Here is a 22,037-nt window from a genome sequence, read left to right as displayed (position 1 = left end):
AAGTGCCAAATTGGACAGGGCTCAGTGATCTATCTGGGACACCAGGTGGGGAGCGGGCAGGTCGCCCCCTCCAGCCGAAGATCGACACCATCTTGTCCTGGGAACCCCGCACGACCCAAACGGAAGTCCGGGCCTTCCTGGGCCTCACCAGTTACTACCGGAGGTTTATTAAAAACTATGGCAGCATCGCAGGCCCCCTCACAGAGTTAACCTCCAAGAAGCACCCGAAGAAAGTACAGTGGACTCCCCCGTGCCAAAAGCGTTTGACGCCTTGAAAGCCGCTATCTGTACTGCTCCGGTACTCAAAGCCCCCGACTTCTCTCAGGAGTTTGTGGTCCAGACGGACGCTTCAGAGCACGGCATTGGGGCAGTCCTCTCACAGTTCAACGACAAAGGCATAGATCAGCCCATAGCCTTCATCAGCGGAAGGTTACTACCTCGAGAACAACGGTGGAGCACCATTGAAAGAGAGACCTTCGCAGTAGTCTGGGCCCTCAAAAAGCTGTGCCCCTACTTGTTCGGAACCCACTTCCGAGTTCAAACGGATCATCGACCCTTACGGTGGCTGATGCAAATGAGAGGAGGAAACCCCAAGCTGCTACAATGGTCAATCTCCCTCCAGGGGATGGACTTCACTGTGGAGCATCGCCCCGGGACTGACCACGCCAACGCTGACGGCCTGTCCCGATTCTTCTGCTTCAGCGAGGAGAACCCCCAAGTGGATGGGTAGTTCTCCCCGCCTTTCAGCTGGGGGGGCACGTGTGAGACCGGCCTTGTGGCGTGGACCCTCCCGACCAGTAAGCAACCCTGCAACCACACCTGATCCCCGGTATCACAGACTTCCGGCCACCATGGCCCAACAAACCCGATGGCCGGCCACGGCCCCCGCAACACCCAAGACACTACCACGCATGCCCGGCTGAGGGAGAGGGAAACCCCCAAGCCAGACCAAGAGACGCCGTCCCTGTCACACCTCTGATCTCCTCCCCAAGGAGGGTTTCGATCGGCCACCAGGCCCCCGGTGAGCGGGCGCCTTGCATGCTGGGCATCTGGAGTCCCTCCCAGACCAACCTGAACAGATCAAAGGGCCGAGCGGCAGGAAATCCCGACACACCGCCCCCAGGCACCTGACCCCTTTCTGCGAGGACTCCGGACTTCAAAGAGGAGGGGGAGTATAACAAGGGGTGCTGAAGGGACAGGAGACAGAGAAGACCTGGACCTACGAGAGCCCTGCTGACCTGGTCGCGGCTCGACCGACCTCTGAAACCCAAGGACGCTACCTGACTCTGAAACCCTCTGAGCCCTGCTGACGCTGTCGCGGCTCCCCGAACTCTGAAACCATCTGAGCCCTGCTGACGCTGTCGCGGCTCCCCGAACTCTGAAACCATCTGAGCCCTGCTGACGCTGTCGCGGCTCCCCAAACTCTGGAACCATCTGAGCCCTGCTGACGCTGTCGCGGCTCCCCGAACTCTGAAACCATCTGAGCCCTGCTGACGCTGTCGCGGCTCCCGAGAATCTGAAACCACCTGTGCCTGCTGAGAGACTCGCGGCGCTCCCCTCCAGGAGAATCGGCGGAGATTGCCGAGTGAACCCAAATCCCCCGGCTCGAGGATTGAGAGCTGTGCGAAGGATTCTCTGCAGAGACACTGATCTAAAAGACTGTCCCGCTACCCCAATACCCTCATCACGAAACCGCCGCCGCTTGTGGCACTGATTCAACAGCTGCATCTCGGATCATAAAGATCCCCCTGAAACTGTCGATAAAGTATACTATCTTACTAAGAACTACGGTGTGGTGTCCCTCTGTGTAAGCGCAGCGTGTATGATCCTAGGAACGAGACCCTTCCAGGAAGGGCCTCCCCGCCATTGCTCGGCCTAACTCTGGGAGAGGTGGGTCAAAGGGTGGTCAGGAACGTATTCCGAAGCCCCCCGGAGAACGCCCTTCCAACAACAGGGTGCATGGTATTTAAATGTAAGACATGTAAAAGTGTAATGTAAAATATGACAAAATCCCAAGAGCTATTTTAACTGTAACAGTGCTAGCCGTTCCACAGAAAAGCAAAATATAAAATTAAATAAAGTTATCTCTTCTTAGGAAACAGGTAGAAAGTTAATTGTAATTAATTGTTTCTTGTACTTTTTAAAATATTGATCACAACCCCAATTCATTGATAAATCAAAGTTGTAGTAAATATTTTAGAGAAGGTACCCTTTTTTGCCTAAAGCCACTAGAAGACCAATTGCATGAGATTTCAACTGTGACTCTTTAATAAGGTGTGAACTTGCTCCAAGAGCAGAGTCAAAGGCCTTGGGTTTGGGGAGATGTTCTGTTCCTTTGACAGGATGACCATCAGAGTAGTGTCCAGGAACATAATTAACTTCAAAGATGCCTATCCTCTCACAAGCAGATGTAGCTTACACCTGAGTCTACTACCTTCTTTGTCTCTCGTCAACCAGGCACCAATCCCAGTTAGAGAGGACTTCCCACCAGAAATAGTTTTTCAGTGACCACAGAGGAGGGTTTTGTATTTCCCCACCCTCACCTCTGGTGTGGGCACAGGAGCGAAACACAGGGGATGAACGTTTTTGCCACTTTGGTTTGAATTAGGGGGGGGGCATGGTGGGATTCTACATAGTAAGGTACACCGGAAGTGTTGCGAAATTGGGTAGGATTCGCATGGGATCCTTTTCCAAATTGGTTAGGGAGGGGCCAGGATTAACTCCCACCCACACGCTGGTGCCAGTAATAAATGTGCCATCCGTGGACACCCTTCTAAGAGCACTACTCCACCCGTGGAAGACAGAAAAAAGGACTGCACCTCCTGTGAAACCTTTAAGGAGACCTGAAAGCCTAGGCCAGCCCCCCACCTGACCCAGGACAAAAATGTGGACTGCAAGGGTCCTCTGACCTCCCGTGTAAGCTACAGTGCTGCAACGAGCTGCTTGAAACCCCTTTCCTGAGAAACCCAGCTGACCAGTTCCAACTGCACTTGCCCTGGTCCTTGCCTGGTGGCTTTTGCTGGAGTGAGCCTTTACCCCAAGTGGTGTTCCCAAGCTCCTGGGACCCTTGCCTGTGTCAAAATGTACTCCTCCTTACATCCTGAATAACCTGGAACTTGGAAACCTTTTGGCTCCAAAGACCTCTGGAGGACTGGGCCAATCCTGTCAAGTTGTTGGAAATTGATTTGCTGGTTGTGCGGGGTCAAACCCTTCACATTCAGCAACCACAGTTCTTGCCAGAGTGAAGCACAAGCAAACCCCAAATTAACCTGTGCTTCACCCCCAGTTAGCTTGGCGCAAAAGCAGTCAGGCCTAACTTTTGTGTAAATATGAAGGCAACCAGTAATAAAGTGAAAACACTACACAAGGAAAAACCAACACTAATTTAGAAAAATCCAACTAGTATAATCAGAGATATGCGACTTTAAAGATTTAAGTGGTAACAAGGCTTAGAAGCACAAAGCGCCAACTGTGGTCATTTGGTTGTGCTGGACCCAGAGTCACAAGTCAGTCTGACTGTAATTGAGCTCAGGCCTGAAACATGGACCCAGTTAAGCCAGCTGAAAAAGTACATTAAATCCTAGTGTGCATAGGATGGAAAGATCCTGTGTCGAGTATGTGTCGCGCAGCAGCGGTTTCGAGGGAGCTACAGGGCTGTGATGCGCAGTCCTGCATTGCCACTGAGGGTGTAGTAGATGAGGGTTGTCGAGGATGTGTCATGCAGTGGCAGTTCCGAAGAAGCTGCACGTTGCAATGCAAGGCCCTCTGGTTGGGATGCATCGAGCAGCAGCACTTCCGATTTGGCTTTGAGGAGATGCATCCCGCTGTGTCGGTTCTGCTCACAGAACCACAGCTGGGCTTGCAGAGCACCTGCAGGCACACTTCTAAGGCTGGGCTGGCACCACTTGGGGCGGCAAGACTCATAGCAGACAGAGTATGGGTGCTGGGTTCAGGATTGTTGGAGCCATTTTGTCTCGATGCTCTGATCAGGAGATCAGATAAGTAACCCTCTGAGTCACTCTGATGGTCACGGGTTCAAGATGCAAGTCCATTCCTTCTCACTCAGGCAGCAGAGCAGCGAGTAGCAATCTTTCTTGCAGAGCAAAACAGCAGCCCTTCTGAGACTTCCACATGTCTAGAGTTATACTGAAGAGTTGGGTCTAAGGGTCCAATATTTATACCTGTAGCCAACTTTGAAGTATGAGAAGGTTCTGGAGGTTTCCAACCACAGAGGTGTCTGGAATTCCCTGCCTCCCTGCCTGGACTCCAGCTTGTCTGGGTTCACAAAAGACTAGTGTCAAACCCTGTGTGAGTGTTCTCAGGCAGAGCCTTTGTGATGCACAAGTGTGGTAGGTGACAGCTCCTCTCCCTCATCAAGTCAGAGATGGCCCATCCTGCCAACACCTCACCCCCCTTTGTTTCACTGTCTGGGAGCAATACACAAAGACCATCTGCCAGCTATACCAAGTCACATGACCCAGGATACGGGCTGCAGGCACCAAATGGTTGTAATAAAACAAATGGAAACTTTCTTAAAAGTGATATTTTCAGAATTTTGACTTAAAATCTGACTTTACCATCAAAGAGGGTTTTAAGTTGCAATTCCTTAGATAACTAACTCAACTTTCCTACCTGCTCCCAATTGAAAGTTATCACTTATTTAATGTAGTATGATAACTCAACGTTATCCTATGGGAGAGGTAGGCCTCAAAGTAGTGGAAAACGAGTTTGAATGTTTTTCACTACCAGGACATGTAAAACTTAAACGTATAAGCCCACATTTTGAAATACAACACACTCTCCCGTATAGGCTATTTATGGCCTACCTTTGGGTGACTTATATGTATTGAAAACAAAAGTTTTATCCTGGCAAACGTTTTATTTTCCCAGGTTGATATGGCAGTTTAAAACTGCTCACACAGGATACAATTGCAGGCCTGAGACATTCTTAAGTGGGTGGCACAATAAGTGCTGCAGGCCGACTGGAAGCATTTAATCTACTGTAGTAGCACTTTACTAGGGATTTACAAATACCTTAAATAGACCAATTGGGTGTAAGACAATTTTGCCATGTTTAGAGGCGAGAGCACAAGTACTTTAGCGCTGGTTAGGAGTATTAAAGTGTGCAGAGTCCTAAAGACAACAAAAATGGGATCAGAAAGCAGGTGGGTTGAAGTCAAAATGTTTGGGGTTAATTCTGCAGAGTGGTTCATGTCCCACAGAGTGTTATTCTTTTGTGCCAGCCAATGGCGATTACTATCCCACACTATGTCTCCTGAGTAGGCCTTGGACTGCTCTACTTTGTTACCCTGAGAGAGTCAAGTGTTACAGTGGGGTAGTTGGTTCCCAGTAAAGGAAAATATGGACCTATTACTTGCGCAAGCATCACATCCTGCACAACTAATAATCCAATTTCTTACAATATATTTATATATTCAACGCACAAAACAAATGTTAAAGTGAAGTTATAGTTATAGTTAGTTATTGGAATGGCATCTTAATTTACACTTTTTTTTTAAAACTCAAATATTTACTGAAAAAACCCAAATACTAAAGTGATACTAAAGGGATGTTATAGTTGGGTGAAAATCTCAGTTAAAATGTAACATAGTAAACTCTTAAAACCACTAAAATCCACCGGTTATAGTTAGATGAAGTAACTAAAATTTGAACTCCTGAATGCACAGTGTTGTCATCAATGTCGTAATTTCAGATGTTATCAGTGATGTTATTGATGATGTCACAGAACATGTCATGAGTGAAGTAATGTGTAAGGTCATGAGCAGTGCATGGCAAGGGGCTCAAGTTACAGTTACTTCTGCTAGGTTGTACATGGCGGGGGGGTTGGCATCAACGGGGGATTGGGCACAGGGCCATGTGGCCAACCCCACTCCATGCACTGTAATAGACATCTTACTTTAAGTTTAAACAAACAGTAATTAACTCCAAAAAATGTATAGTTAGCAACTGTAATACTATCATTACTTTATATATTTTTTTTAACTTTAGAAGTTCACTTATAAAAACAAAGGAGAAAGGGACATTTATATTTAGGTGAAAATGTCAAATAAAACATAACATTTTAAACTACAAAACCACTGAAATTCACCAATTACAGGTATCTCAAATTACTATAACTTGTGTCCTAAAGTAACTTTGACCCGGACCCTTGTCATTCACTTCTTTCACCCTCATAATTTACATCACTAGTGACTTGTACAACCTCTGGCGGGTACCCAGCTGCACAAGACCGTGTGTTCTGCGGGGTTGGGTGCTGAAGGTGGAGCACAGGGCCAGGCAAAATCTAGGCCTTGCAACCAAGCCCCCGCAGTGACCCAACCACCTGCCGAACAGAGACAAAGGCAGGCAGACCGATGGCCACCCAACACACATGGATTTTTGGTCCCCCTACCTCCAAGTCCCTGAGGCCTAAGATGTGGCTACAACTTTTTCTTCAGGTTGCGGACAGTCAAACAAGAGTGCTTGTGGTCCACCACGGTTAATCATTTTTTGAACCGAGGCATGAAATTAACACACATTTTGAGCCCTAATTTTTCAGGTACTACTGAATAGATTTACACCAAATCACAAAAAAGGACACTTTCTGAATTAACATCTAGCTTTCAGCCAAAGTTGGTGTAATTCCATTCTGCCATATTATCTGTAGCTGTGTATAAAATTCCTTTGGAATATGCATGGGGAAAATGTTTTTTGGGACCCCCTTTTTCTCGGTACCCGCTTGACGAATCACCCTGAAGATTCCAGGAAGGAGCAAAAATGGATGAGATTTTTTTTGCGAAAGTTTTGTGTAGATTCCTCAAATGGTGCCAAGGTTATTAGCAAACAACACAGTACCGACGTTGCCACTGGGATGTGTGTGTGTGTGTGTGTGTGTGTGTGTGTGTGTGTCTGTGTGTGTGTGCATGCATGTGTGCGTGCGTGTGTGTGTGTGTGTGTGTGTGGGTGTGGTTGTGTGTGTGTTTGTAATTTTAAATACCTTCAATAGAGTGACCCAGTTCTTTAGCTATTGTTTTTTGCAAGTTACATACATTTGCGAACTGAGCATGATAATCTATCTGTGAGTGATCACATGATAATCTCTCTGTGAGTGTAGGCAGGATAAAGGACCTGAGCGGTAAATAATTCAGGCTAAGCTGTTTCTTCACACCCAGAGAAATTCACAGCCAGAGTGACTTAATTTGAGAACAGACATAGTTCCAAAAAACTCAGTTTGTATGAAATTAGTTCCTAAATCCTGGGTGTTATACAGGGTAAAGTATTGTGAATCTTACATTATAATTTACAATAATTTGAGGACATGTAGTCCATAGGAACCAAAACACAATAGCCTGTATTTGGTGGTATTTTCTAACACAACCCAATCTTAACTGTAGCTCCTGAGCCCAGGAATCGAAAAGAATCCAAGGAAAAGCAGTAGTTACTGACTAAGGGCCTTGTAACAATCTTGGCGGATGGGATACTCCATAACAAACAGGATATATATCCCATTCGCCGTATTGCAAGTTCAATAGTATATAAAGGAACTTGTAATACGGTTGACAGGCTATCCGTTTCGTTTGCGATAGAGTATCCGATCTGCCAAGATCTTAATCAGGCCCTAAATATTTGAAGCCTGAGTGTGGAGCATGACAACACTTCCATAGATGAGGCCTGAAGTGGAGGAGGAATTGGCTTGAAGGAATTCAGGAACATTGATTATTAGCTACTTCTTTTCATGCTGCATTCCAGGTGGCTGCTCCCACAGGAAGCTTCACCAACTCTCACAGGATCACAAATACAGGAAAGGGTTTAACTAACATATTGGGCAGGAAAATGAACTAAGACGAGTGACAGGACAACAAAAAGCTATCCATCATCTTGGATAAGGAAAAATGCTAATTGTACTACATCTACTCTACCATAGATTCCGACGCCTTCAACTAGTAATAATTGTGACCTGATCTGCCTTGTGGTGTTAGGCAGGCCCATTGCCTCCCTGGATCTGATCTAAATGATCACCCATTCTTCGGTGTCTGTCCATCATTTAAACTTTAACCCTAAAAACTAGGAGTTGCTTCTCGCTAAAATGCTTCATTCCAATACACCCATAGGTCATCACACTTGACATATTAGATTGCACTTCTAACATCAAAAGACTGAGCCATATCTCTCGGTTTTATGCTGGGCATGATCTGAATCTCTCTCAGTTTTATGCTTGGCATGATCTGAATCTGTCTCAGTTTTAAGCTGGGCATGATCTGAATCTCCATGCTCACAGAAATTCCCTAGCCCAGGGTGCCCAGCATCAAATCAGAATCCTCAGATGGACTGCACCATTCGTCCAGGAGGAGGAGTTCAGATTGGTGGCACAATCCATGCTGCTATCTAGGTTTAATTATGGCAACACACTGCTGGCATGTTTTCCCTGACTTGATTTGACCACTCTTAAGGTGGTCCTTTATGTCCCCAATGTTTTGGGAAAAGATGTACTGCTTACATTTTAGTGTCTTAAAACAGCATATTTAAGATTGCATCAAATACTCCACAGAGCACCCAGTACACGGCTATAGGCTCACTTTCTCGAATAAATAACAGCGCCCTAAATCTCAGAAAACCTCATTCTCAAAATGCCCACATTTGAGAAAAAGACCACTTAATCCTTCACCTTACCTTGCAGTTGTGTTTGCTGACACGTTTTTTTCCCCTTCTCCCCTAAAAATGTGTTTCCTACTCGTTGTTGATATTTTCTACTTGTTTTATTTTTTTATTTTTTATCTGCTTGTAACTGACCTTTACTTGTAACTGACCTTCTTTGTACCTATGTACGATGCGTTGCTAGTCTTTCCGGGTCTGGTAGGAGCGATATAAAGCTACACCTCATAAATAAATTAAAATTACTTTCCCTCAAACTTACCATTACCTGTCACCTCAAACCTGGACTCACCTTTCACATTTGAAAACTTGGCAAATGTTTTTCGACTTCTTATTATGGAAACACAGCCAGTTGTGTGTTACATAAATTTGTTCCGTAATCACCCTACAAGTAACTAAAAGGATGTAGATGCTTTCACCCCCTATTTTTTGTTTCATTACAATTTTTCTGTAAAAAAACCCCAGGACTTTAGTATGCTTTCTTGTTGTAGTACTTTCAATAGTTTCATAATTAAACATAAATTCATACCAATGCATTATAGGAGTGGAATTCAACCATTGAAATTCCCCCGTTATAGTTAGTTCAGCTAACTATAACTCGCGTGACCGCAATCCACTGCTGATGACGTCACATATTACATCACTCATGACATGGTCAGTGACATCACTCATGACATCACTGATGACATCTCCAATGACTATAACTATAACGGGGGAATTTCAATGGTTTTGTACGAGTGAAAAGTCCAGCTAACTAGAATGCCCCTGAAACCTATGGTTTTTTCAGTGAATTTCTAAGGTTTTTTAAATGCTAATTGCTAACAATACACTGCCTGAAACCTATGTTTTTTTCTGTGAATTTCAAAGGTTTTTTAAATGCTAATTTCTAACTATGTGATGTCATCAGCAGTGGATTGCGGTCGCGCGAGTTATAGTTAGCTGAACTAACTATAACAGGGGAATTTCAATGGTTTTTTAGGAGTGAAATGTCCAGCTAACTATAACATGTGTGAAACCTATGGTTTTTTCAGTGAATTTGCAAGGTTTTTTAAATGCTAATTCCTAACTATAACGTGTGTGAAACCTATGGTTTTTTCAGTGAATTTGCAAGGTTTTTAAAATGCTAATTCCTAAGTGAGAAACCTATATCTTCCATAAACTTATAAATAGTTTTTAAAAAAAAAAATGTTTTTCATGGTGCGCGCACCGTGCGCGCATGCGTACGTGCTCCGTGTGCGCATGCGTGCCTGCTCCGTGCGTGCCTGCGTGCGTCGTGCACGCTCCGTGCGCGTGTGCTCCGTACGCACATGTGCGCTTGCTCCATGCGCGCATGCGCGAGTGCTCCGTGCGCGCACCGTGCACGCACCATGCATGCACGGTGATTACGAAACAACACTTTTCATAGGTTCATAGTAGTTTCAGTTCCAGAATCTTCCAACACCACACCCACTCCCCTCATTAATACTTCTTATTTCCTTGGGAGAAGGAGCTGTTTTCCTGCACCTGAAAATGGCAGAACAGGAGACTTCTTCAGGGAGTGAGGAGGAGACCTTTGTGCCAGGAAGGCAGAGAAAACAAAAGGACTCACCTGCACTGTTTGTGGAGTGGTCTTATCTAGAGGAGACCCTAAAAAAAAATACTCCTTTAGTATTTACTCTATGATAAGGCACTTTACAGCAATACATCCTGTGGGTTATGCTCGGGAGTCTACTCGAGCTGCAAGAGACAACCCTCCAGCAGCTCAGCTGAGCAGATCATCTGCAGCCGCAGCTCAGCCGAGCACATCATCTGCAGCCGCAGCTTCACCTGGTTCGATCCCTCTGGATATGCACCCTCTGTTCAAGAAGGTGCATATACGGTGCAATATGTGCAATGCTGTTCTCTGTTATGGTGAGAGCAGCATTAGCCTAATAGAGAACAAGATACAGCAGCACACATACTCCACCCCCTAATTTTTTTCCTTTTTTTTTTGTTCCTGGTGAACAGTTTTTCTTTTTTTTTTTTTTTTTGCTGCATTTTTTTTTTTTTTGCTGCTCGAACAGTTTTCAGAACTCACTTCACTTCTCCAAGAAGAGCTATATTCCTAATATACTGTGTTGTAATTTTTGTAATCAATTTTTTAATTGTTAATTAAAATTGTTAACTTTTTGCCACCGTGCGTGCACGGTGCGCACACCGTGCGCGCACACCGTGATTTTTAAAAAAAATTGCGGCGTTCACACATGCCGCGATTTTAAAAAAATGGTTTTTTCACCCTTCGGGGTCCTTCAGGGACCCCCTGACAAAGGCTAGGGGGTCAGGAACTCTCTACCCTGCCCCCTTTTCACGTTCTCCACAATTTCTTTTTCACTGCGACACAGAAAATGGCGTCCGACACTTCCTGATTTCGACCGGTTCGAATGTTGACTGACATCTAACCACCAATCAGAATTACGCTCGCGCACGGCACCGTGTGCGCACGGTGCGCGCATATAGATATTTATGTACTTTTAACTGACAGATTGACACCATATATGCAAAAGGCACATGCCTGACCTGAGGACTACCACTTTGCCATATTTCAAGTAATTCTGTTCAGCCGTTCGGGCTGTACCTTAGACTAAAGGTCCTATGGGAAAATGCATGGGGAAAATGCGTTTTGGGACCCCCCTTCTTCCTCGGCCCCCGCTTGACGAATCACCCTGAGACTTTCAGGGTAGGAGCTGAGCGGAGCGCCCCATTAGTTTTGAAAATTTCGCGAGGATTCGTCAACCGGCGCCAAAGTTATTCAAAATAGAATTTTCAGATTTCCTATGGAAACTCTGTCCTAACTATAACTATCTACTGGCCCGCACGGTGAAAAACCTTGAAAAAAAAAATATTAATAAATACATAACTTAGCATTTAAAAAACCGTACAAATTCACTTAAAAAACCATAGGTTTCACACACGTTATAGTTAGGAATTAGTATTTAAAAAACCTTGCAAATTCACCTAAAAAACCATAGGTTTCACACAGGTTATAGTTAGGTGGACATTTCACTCGTAAAAAAACAATGAAATTCCCCCGTTATAGTTAGTTCAGATAACTATAACTCGTGCGACCGCCACTCTATCACAAGGATGATGTCATCAGTGATGTCATGAGTGATGTAATGTGTGACGTCATGAGCAGTGGATTGCGGGCGTGCAAGTTATAGTTATCTGAACTAACTGTAACGGGGGAATTTCATTGGTTTTTTACGAGTGAAATGTCCACCTAACTATAACCTGTATGAAACCTATGATTTTTTAAGTGAATATATATATATATACCTATTTTCGATGGCATGAAATAACTTTTATGCTTAGAACCAAGATACTGGCAATACTGGAGCACGTGATGTGGTTTGGTCTCTCTGGGCTATGCCAAAGCTCAAAAGTACGGTTTCGGTTTTGTGAGTTGCCAGTTTTATGGCAGATAGTGGAAAGGTTAGATCTTGTGTCAACAATTTCAGTTGTCTATGATAGACACCAACGTAGTGACTTCGTGGTTTGTTGGTTCACTTGAATGAAATGCACGTGGCATTCATTATTTTTCTCAGGTGGGGACTCGCGCCAAAAAATGTAATTGAAAATTGCATCTACATTTCAAACCTAATTGATTATGGAAAGATAAAAGAGGATATTGTTTAGAGAAAAATAAATGGATGTCAGCGTGTTATAAACACATGCAATCCAAAGTGTGCACATGCATTCTGTTAACTGAAGTGCCAATGTAGAGATATGCTTTTAATTAGAGCCTGTTGTTCCTTTTTTTCCACAGCGTTTTGGTTTCATTAGGATGCGCACTGAGGTGCAGACAGCTCAGTTCACCATGAGGAAAACAAATATCGTTCTCGATGAAGGCTTTTTGCAGTCCATCATGGAGCTTCCAGACCAATACAACTATGGAATGTATGCTAAATTCATTAATGATTATGGTACACATTTTGCAACATCTGGGACAATGGGCGGCATCTTTGAACTTATCCTGGTTGTTAGAAAAGAATTCATGAGAAATTCAGGTGAGTGAAAGCTATGCTATTCTATTAATCCAAGTAATTTTATCTCTCTTCACTGAAATGACTCAAAATCAACACATCATGCATAACTCATTCTCAACTGAAGTATAGCACAGAAAGTTAAGGTGAAAGTAGAAATGGACGTTCAGATTTCGTGGGGCTATAGTTGGTTTGAAATGCCCTGCATTATTCTCAATATACAAAATGTCAAGACATTGTGATGTGCTAATGATTGGGCAGTGCTCTCTGGGTTACAGGGTTACAGGGACCTGCATGTTATGTGTTCTTGATCAATAAAATATGTTTTCAAAAAAAAAAAAGTAGAAATGGACAAAATTGATAAACTTCTTCCTCGCACAGTAAATGTACTTTTGGCAAAAATTATAATGATTATTCAAAATACATTTTTCCACTCATCTGTATGAAAATTGCATTTGGTGGCATCCTAAGGGACATATTTATCAAGGTTTTTTGTCACCATTGGCTTACACAAGGTAGCCTAAGGGCGATGCAAAATCTATATATTTGCCAAGCTACGCAAGATCACCTCTCGTGGCCCTGCGCGGCGTGTTAAATTAGGAGTAACGCACGACTCTGCCCTACGGATGTGCTTCATGGATAGAGCGTGGGTGTTCCCATGCATCCACCCTAGGATTGTGGCATATTCCAAATATTGCCAAGACTGGTAACCAGGGCCGGACTGGCCAAGGCGGGCACTGGGCATTTCCCCGGTAGGCCGCTAGGGTGGGGGCCGTTTTCGTTACCAGGGGTCGGCAATAGCGGCCCCGGTAAGAAAATCGGCCGAAACCGGCCCTCGCAAACAGCTCGGCTGCACTCCCCCTCACCCCAGGGGGGGCCAGCTGGGCAGTTTGCCAGGGCCGGTTTCTGTTCCAAGTTCCCTGCTGGTAACCCTGGGATGCATCTAAAATGCTTTATTTCTCCCCGTTTTTCCTCTTTCCACATGTGCTGCGCAGCACACGTAAAAAGAGGAAACATCCTCAGAGGATTGTTTTTGTGCAGGAAGCCATACCTTTCTTCACAAAAACAATTCTGTCTGCAATGCAGGCACTCTTGCGTGCCTGCATGCCTGCATTGGCGTTAGGCAGCAGTTTGTGTGCCAGTGCAGACAGAGAGCAGGAATGCACCATATCTGCCTTTTGAGCAGCGCAGTGCAGCAAGGTGTTCTGCGTTGCGTGAAATAATGATAAAGATGACCATAAATACCATGCAGCTTACGAGCTGGAGACTGGTTTATCTTGCGGACATGGCACACATGAGATGGACAAATCCCATAATACATTTTCTGCTCGAACCAGTCTCAAACATTGGAAAATAATACACTTAAAAGCAGAACTGGGAGGAAAACATAACGTTTTTGAAATACTTGAAAACGAATGATTGGAAAGTGGGAAAGATTTTGCTTATGTAAACAAAATGCCAGGACTAGGTGAAAGTCACAAATTGCCAGCCATCTGAGTTCGAAAGAAGTCCATATCCCAGTGATTACATAGCATCATTTCATACAAATAAGATGAATGCATTACAAAGAAATGTAACCCAGTGACACTAAATAATGGTGGAAAAGACTTCATTCACCAACTCTTGCATAATAAAATGCTTTTGAATATTAAATGTTAAACGTAGCCCGTGAAGGTGAGTGCTGGTATGACAAAAATATCTTCCACTTGAGAGTACTATCAATATTCTATGGTGCAAGTATACATACGAACAGGCTCATATAATTGTCTGCCAATCCATTGTGTTCTGCCAATGTTATAGTGGTCAGAAACCCTGAATTTCAAGTGCTTTGGTGGAATAAATCTGATAGCACAGTTTGTTAACCACTTTTACACTTGTAGCCCTGTATTATTGGTACAGCTTCAATGTGTTTCTTTTGGGAACATTTGTATTAATCACCTGTGACAAAATTGTACATAGACAAAATACATAATATCTACACCACATTAACTGCTGTCAAAGGATACGTGCTATTAATTAACAGCACTTCTCTTATGCACAGAAAATAAATAACTTTAACAGAGAAGGTCAATTTTCTTTTGTAAAAAACTGGAGAAATAGTAGCCAACAACAAACGAATGAGAGAAAGAACATAGCATAAACAGCAAGAACAAATTTACCCACCCACAAACACGACATTCACATGTATAGTTCATTAAAGGACTACAATATATAAAATCAAACACATATTTAGATTTCCTTCTGTTAAAATGTATTTATTTTCATCAAGGGGAAAAGTTTCCCGTTTTTCCATACAATTTTAACCTTAGGTGACGTTCTAAGTTTTTGATCAGCGAGGATTTTTTACTGTCCATCTCTAATGTCCAGTATAGCCATGGAGCCTAACCTGACTGTAAGGTGGATCCAGATGGAGACTTAGTAAGCATGATAAGGATGATGTGGGCCTAGAAAACAAGTCAGTTCTATCATAGATAAGAGACTAAAAGGGACAAAATGCAACAGACTCCAATAAAAACCAATTTCAACATGTTCTGAGGTGACCAGTACTGTCTGAATAAAATCCTCTTTTGAACAGAACATAACACACTCCACTTTGGATTGACACTGCGAACTACTCGGCTTAGTGTACTCCCCTTTAGTTACTTCTGTATTTTATCCTCACATTCTAACTTCTGAATAACGTTGGTCATCACTCTCTTCGTTTTAAAGAATAAGTTTACTATGGATAGAGTGATACAAATGAAAGATACATAAGGAGTAGTATATTGGATTAACAAAAAGCAACTAAGTAATGTGTAGGAGGAGTAAGTACCTGAGTTATATAGACAGATGTCTGATTAAAGCAGAGGATAAATAATGAAATACATAAGAAACTTTATATAATAGATAAATATATAGTCCAAAGTAGGAAATCAGGGAGGTTGAAGAACGCCTTTAGTGGAGGGCAGAGGGCCGAATGACAGTTTTGCAGAATTATCAAGCAATTGTGCAATGGGTGTCCAAAGTTCCTTTCGCTTTAAAACAAGTGTTATAGGGTGCATGTAAGCAGTATCCAATAGATGATTATGGCAGACTGCATACAAATCATGCTTCAAATGACAATCGCGTGGAGTCTTTCCAATGTTGAGTTATATACTGAATGACAATTGCTAATAACAAGTCCAATATTTTCATATCAAATGAGAAATCTGCCCATGCATCAGATATTCTAACTAAAAACACATTAGTGATAGAATAAAGTGTGTTGGAATGAAATATAGAATTGATTTGGTCCCAAACATGTGTCCAAAAAATAGAAACGGAAAAGCATGTGAATAGCAAGTGTTTCAAATCAGCTTGTTGATAAGAACAAGTCCAGCAAGTATCAGGAGTGTCTGGATTAATCTCATGTAGGAAAGCAGGTGTCAAAAAAAGTGTATTGTAAATGATAAAAAAGTGTTAGCGTCATGTTTGCTGCTCAGGAGGATTTTCTAATTTTGATCCAAATGTGTTTCCAAGTTGATGTGTGAAAAGCAGTGGAGACGTTTGTTTCCTATGCTAACTCAGTGCTAGATTTAGGTCTATCTCTGGAGATATATTGTAGGTGTGTGTAAATGATAGGCCCCTTTGGATTTGCGTGCAAAATATTAGCAAGACTATTGGGAGGTGCTAAATTGGGTGAAGAAATAGATGTAAAGTGAATGTATTCTTGAGAAATGAAGTTCTTTAGAGATATAAATGGTTCTAAAAGAACATGAAAGGCCAAAGAGTGTCTAAGCCTGTGAGAAAGATATAAGGGAGTCCTGATTAATCAAATTGGTTGACCCAGATTAGCCCTTTGGTTCTCCAAGTTTGCCATAAAGTCCATAAAGGAATGCAAGTCTGTGGGATAATATGGAAGCTAATAATTTACATGTATCCCTAAAGATTGGATTGGAACATTTTTGGGGCATTTGGATGAAGATTAAATATTCAAAAAATGAAAAAGGTGATAAAAACGCTCTTTCCAGATCTACCCATATGGTTTATGGTAACAACGACGTAATACAATCAACAGATTGCTCTAATAAGAATGCTTTACGGTATTTTTTAGAGATCGGGAAAGTTCTTTCCCCCCTCAGCCTTAGAGCATTTTAGTTTAAGCAAAGACATGCAAGGCTTTTTATTATTACAAGGAAAAGAGGATAAGATTGAATACATTTTTTGTATGATTTAAGAGGGATATTCGAAGGAGTGCAAGAAATAGTAAAAAGAATAATAGAGACCAACATCATCTTGATGGTGTCAAGTCAATCCCACCAGGATAAGTGTAGAGGATGCCATCTGCTAGTTAGTGAGGTAATTGTATGAACACAGGTATCAATGTTAATTGAAATAGTGGTACTAAGGGACTGGGCAAATTGAAGACCCAGATATTTAAGTTGTTTAGATTGTCATTTAAAATTGGAAGAGGAGAAGTCATGCTTAAAAGTGAATTTGTTCAAAGGTAAAATTTCGCATTTGTCATGGTTCAATTTATAGCTAGATAATAAGGCATAGGAAGTAACTTCTGATGAAAAAGCAGGAAGTGAAGAATGAGGTTTTGAAATAAATAACAAAATATCATCATCATTTGATGTGTTGGGTATTGTGTGTAAGTCCAAGCATGTTTGTATTTTACCTAATCCGAGACAATAATGGGTTAATGACTCAGTTAAATAGAATCAGAGAAAGTGGACATCCTTGTCGGACTCCCCTACTGAGGGAGAAATATGAGGTCAGCCCATTAGCACAAATGGCAGCCAAGGAGAAGTCTATAAAACAGAAAGTAAAATAATACTTTTAGGGACAAAGCCAAACCAAGTGAGGGTGTGAAAAAGGAACTTCCAGTTTACATGGTCAAAAGCCTTCTTGGCATTTAAGGCGATGGCAGCCATGGATTCAGGCATACCTGTGGATTTGGAGATAATATTGAAGAAAAAGCGAATATTAACTGACATGTATCTGCCCTTTCCAAAGCCCAATTGAGAAAAGAGCCGGATGAGTTGGAAGAGGTAGTAAAAGAGTAAGTAAGGGTACATAATTTTGGAAGAAGTAGTTTGGAAAACAATATGTAAAATTCTGCTGTAAAACCATCTGGTCCAGGAGCCCTTTATCCTTTTTAAGGGAAGGTTGTGCAAGATTAAGATATGAGTGCGTAATATCCGTTAGTAGAGAAGAGAAATCTATTTGGGAATAGCCTTGCTTTTGAGCAGAGGATAGGTATTGTAAGATCAGGTCAACATAGGTTGGTGTAAAAGTTCTTCAATTGGGTTAAAATGTCCAAATCTTTATAATGTGGCGTGTCTGTGTTGTCTATAATGGATCCGATAAGTAATTCATTTTGCTTAATTTTAGGATAATTTGCAATAGTTTCCCAGATTTGTTCTGACCATCGTAATATTTGAAACTAGATTTAAGGAGGTAGGAGGATGTATTTTCAGCTTAGCTTTAATGAATAGTGTTAATGAGTGCTGTTTATGTGAGGTGTAATAGAAGTTTTCAAGACATTTGAATTCCTCAAACTTTTGTTTGGACTGGACCTGAGAAAGTTTCCTTTGCTTAGATACATAGTTAATGACAAAATCTCGAGCTGAGGACTTAAAAGCATCCCAAATTATGTGAAAAGGGATTGAATCTGCATGATTGAGAAGGAAATATTTGTGGAAGAAAGAAGTAAAATAAAAGGTAAAATTGGTATCTAGTAGTAATTAAACCTCCACCTTTTGGGAGAGACATGTTTAGGTAGAAGGTCAAGAGACACGGAGACAGAGCGTGATCAGAGATTAAGATGGTGCCGATGTCTGTTGCGTGTAATGATTGAGTAAGATGGTGGGAGGTGAAAATATAGTTTATCAGAGACTGTGTATGGTGTACTGGAGAGAAATATGTCTAGTCCCTTAGTGTGGGATTGCATAGTCGAAAAGCATCTGTTAGGTGACATTGCTGAATATCATGTACAAATGCTTTATGCAACTTGTACAGAATATAATAAGAGGAGGAGTGTCTGTCACGGAAGGGATCAACAAAATGATTGCAGTTGCCTGCTATAACATAATTATCATCGGGGTATTGGAAGAGTTTCTGGGAAATAGTGGACCAAAACTAACAATCTAGACTATTAGCTCCATAACCATGAAAAACACAATTGGAATCTTATTAATGCATGCTTTGAGCAATAACTATCTCCCCATATCATCTGTTTCCTGAGACACAAGTTGAATATGCAAGGATTTATGACTTAGAATTATGACTCTATGCTTTTTAGCAGAAGAATACTTTGCCCACCCACCCTTTATGTAATTTCACAGACTCACTTTCTGCAAGAAAGCAATGTGAGCATTAAGCTTTTCACAAATGAGTCAAGAGTCTTTGTCGTTTGATGAGGGATTTTAAACCTCTGACGTTCCAACATACCATTGTCAAAACCATTGAGAAGAAGTAAAATGGAAGTTATAATCAAACGTAATGATTAAAAAGATAAAGAAGAACCAGAAAGTAACAGAAAAAGTAGCATCATAAAACAGAATGATGGAAAGAAGAGAAAGGGAAGAAGAAAGTAGAACTAAGGAAAAGAAGAGAAGAAAGAGAGATAACTTACTGTGAAAAAGAAGATGAAGGTATAGGATGACAAAAAAGGGAAACATATCTACAAACACTTCGATGAGGAGGAGACGACATGGAGAAGATGGCATGTCCGGACTTCAGAGAGGTAAACAATGTGCAAGGAGGGTGATAGAACATGAAATGGAAGACAAGGACACACAAAAGAGGAAACAACACCTGTAATAGGAAAAAACATCAAGGTTAGTCAATTTAAAAAACATGCAATAACTTTCAACATCGCTTCATCTTAGAGAGATAAAATGTAATACTTTTGGTGAAGCTACATCAAAAGGTAAAGTGAAAAAACAGTAATTTTGTCAAAGCGTCCCTATATATCCTATCCTCTTCAAGTATGAAGTAGGTAAGAAATAGAGACAAAGGAATCATTCTGACAAATGAGCAGGTGTGGTGGAGACCATAGGCTCTGCTCTACATGTTGCAAGGAAAGCCTGGAGGTGCGATAGTTCCTCATAAAGCATCGTTTTATTGTTGTATGTGACTTTAAAAAGACAAGGATGGAGGAGCCCAAAATGTGCTCCCATAGAGCGAACTGTTGGTTGCATATTTAAGAAGTTCCTTTGCCAATCTGCAGTGTTCTTAGCATAATCCTGAAAAAGAAAATATTATGAACTGACCAGAAGATGAACTTCAATTGCTTGGCATCAGATACAACCTGCATTAGTTCAGTGAATTTTTAGAAATACAAGATAACTCTTCTTGGCTTTTTGGAAGTGGTGGGCCTGCTGGATGTTAAGCAGTGGATCTCTTGGTAGCTTCAGTACCTGAGGAAAAAAAGGTTTTGAAGAAGGAAAGTGGGTTTGTTTCTGCTGAGTCCTTAGGAAGACCAAAAATATGCAGTTATTCTTTCTATTACAATTTTCAAGGTCTTCAACCTGTTTCTGTGAAGTGGTTATCTGGATTTGTAAAACACTCACTTTGAGAGAAGTTTTGTTGAAACTGGTAATTTGTTGCTGTGCAGTACATAGTCTCTCTTTCAGAAAGGACCTCCTGTCATTAGTTTCCGTCATAAAGGGACGCAGGGCCCTAACTTACTCCAAAAAGAGATCCCAAAAAACATTAGGAAGAGACTTTGTGGGAGAAGGTGGGTCCTTTTTAAGCCTTGCCAGGATTAGGTTGCGCAGACCTGGTGAGAGTGGCAGAAGAAGAAGAGGATTTGGAGCTTTTATGCGATGAAGAATCCTCCAGTGCAATATGTGAAGACAAAGTAGAAGAGCACACAACTAATGTGCATGTATTATGCCTGGAGGGTTGTTTATAGTTCCTTATTCTTCCCATAATCTACAATCATCTGCAGATAGATGACAGAAAGAATATATAGTGGTGTACTCCACACAACAGGATTCCAGAGAAACATAACATTGTCAACCAGCTGATAAGAGAAGATAAATATAAATCCTCACATTGTGACAGAAAAGTGTCCATTGCCTAGAATAAAACCTTCATGGAGGAAGTAACAATTACCGCCATATACCAGGCGTAGGAGCTATTTCCTATCAAAATTAACAGAAATGCATTACAGCCAAGTTCCTTTGTTTGTGCTCAACCAGCGCCGTTACCATCTCAAAATGGAGGCCATATATGAACTAATCGAACGCCCCTCCAACAATAATAAAATTGCACCTCCTGGGGGTCAGAAATGACTTTTATGGAATCTGTCACACTTCCCGTGCAGTTAAATTAAAGTTAGAGGCATTTCTGATGAGCGTCAGCGGAACACCACCATCTTGCCCAAGTGTCAAGCCTCTATAAATATTTTTTAAGGGAGAAGCCTTCAAATGAATAGCCTTCAAAACATGATAAACATGCTTTTCTAACACTTGATGTGCAGAGTTACTACAGGATTCTGATAATTTAGAACAGAGTCATGATACACTTTATATTTTGATATGTGTTATTGCTGTGAAAACCGTGACTTCTTTGTTCTTGAATATTTGATGAAACAGGTATTAAAAAATAATACATGTACTCTGGCAGTTCCATCTGATTTAATCAGTTTTCATTTATTTGAGATCGCCCTCAGGAGCTTGATATTCAACTAAGTAATGTTCAACATTATATGTCATTAATTCCAGTTGTTCTTTTTTCTCCAATCCAATATTAAGCAGATTTGTTTATTTTTTCTGTTCTTTCCAATTAATAATGCTATATGGTGGACTCCTGTACGAACAAGACTTCATTTTTATTTACTGGGCTCCCCCTTTTATCCCATTCTTTTAACATAGTTGCCATACTCATTCCCCTTCTTTTCCTTTTTTAACTTTTCCCTTTCCTTTATCACTTGCCTTTATCTGTTTCTTCGTGATTTTTTTGTTCTCCTTTTTTACGATACAGAGTTTCCTGATTTTGTTTTTGATCTGATCATGTCACTTCTCTGACCTCACTACATTTTAGCAACATTTGAACTGCGTTTGCAACATTTTTCAAACAGCTTCCCCTTATAAACAGGTGAGTTATGGGAGAAAAATTGAGCAGAAGGTTATTTGAACCATTTATCAAAAGAAACGATACCCTCTTTACATAAAAGACCAATATAGAACACATGGCTCAATTTTACAGAATGATGATGTTTAAAATCACATGCTCTGTAGCACCCCACAAACATGAATGCATGCACATTTTTTCTGAACTGCTTGCCAGCCGTTTCTTAAACACATTCCTTACAATGGATATGCTGCAAGATTTAAAAAGTCTGGCACGAAACAAAAATATAGGGTCCAGATGTACAAAGCATTTTAATGTTCACAACTATTCTGCTTCAGG

General features: G+C 41.6%; 1 protein-coding gene across 1 annotated transcript in view; it reads left to right on the top strand.

Annotated features, from left to right (window-relative positions):
* Positions 1-22,037, top strand: part of C8A (complement C8 alpha chain) — a 447,843-nt gene that overhangs the window by 213,336 nt on the left and 212,470 nt on the right. The window contains exon 7 of the mRNA XM_085602506.1: positions 12,437-12,677. Coding sequence (XP_085458632.1) covers positions 12,437-12,677 — 241 coding nt within the window. The remainder of the gene's footprint in view (positions 1-12,436; positions 12,678-22,037) is intronic.

The sequence above is a fragment of the Triturus cristatus genome, chromosome 4_2 (assembly GCF_964204655.1).
Source record: "Triturus cristatus chromosome 4_2, aTriCri1.1, whole genome shotgun sequence".
NCBI lineage: Eukaryota > Metazoa > Chordata > Amphibia > Caudata > Salamandridae > Triturus > Triturus cristatus.
Note: the sequence above shows the minus strand (reverse complement) of the source record. Positions and strands in the feature narration are given on the sequence as shown.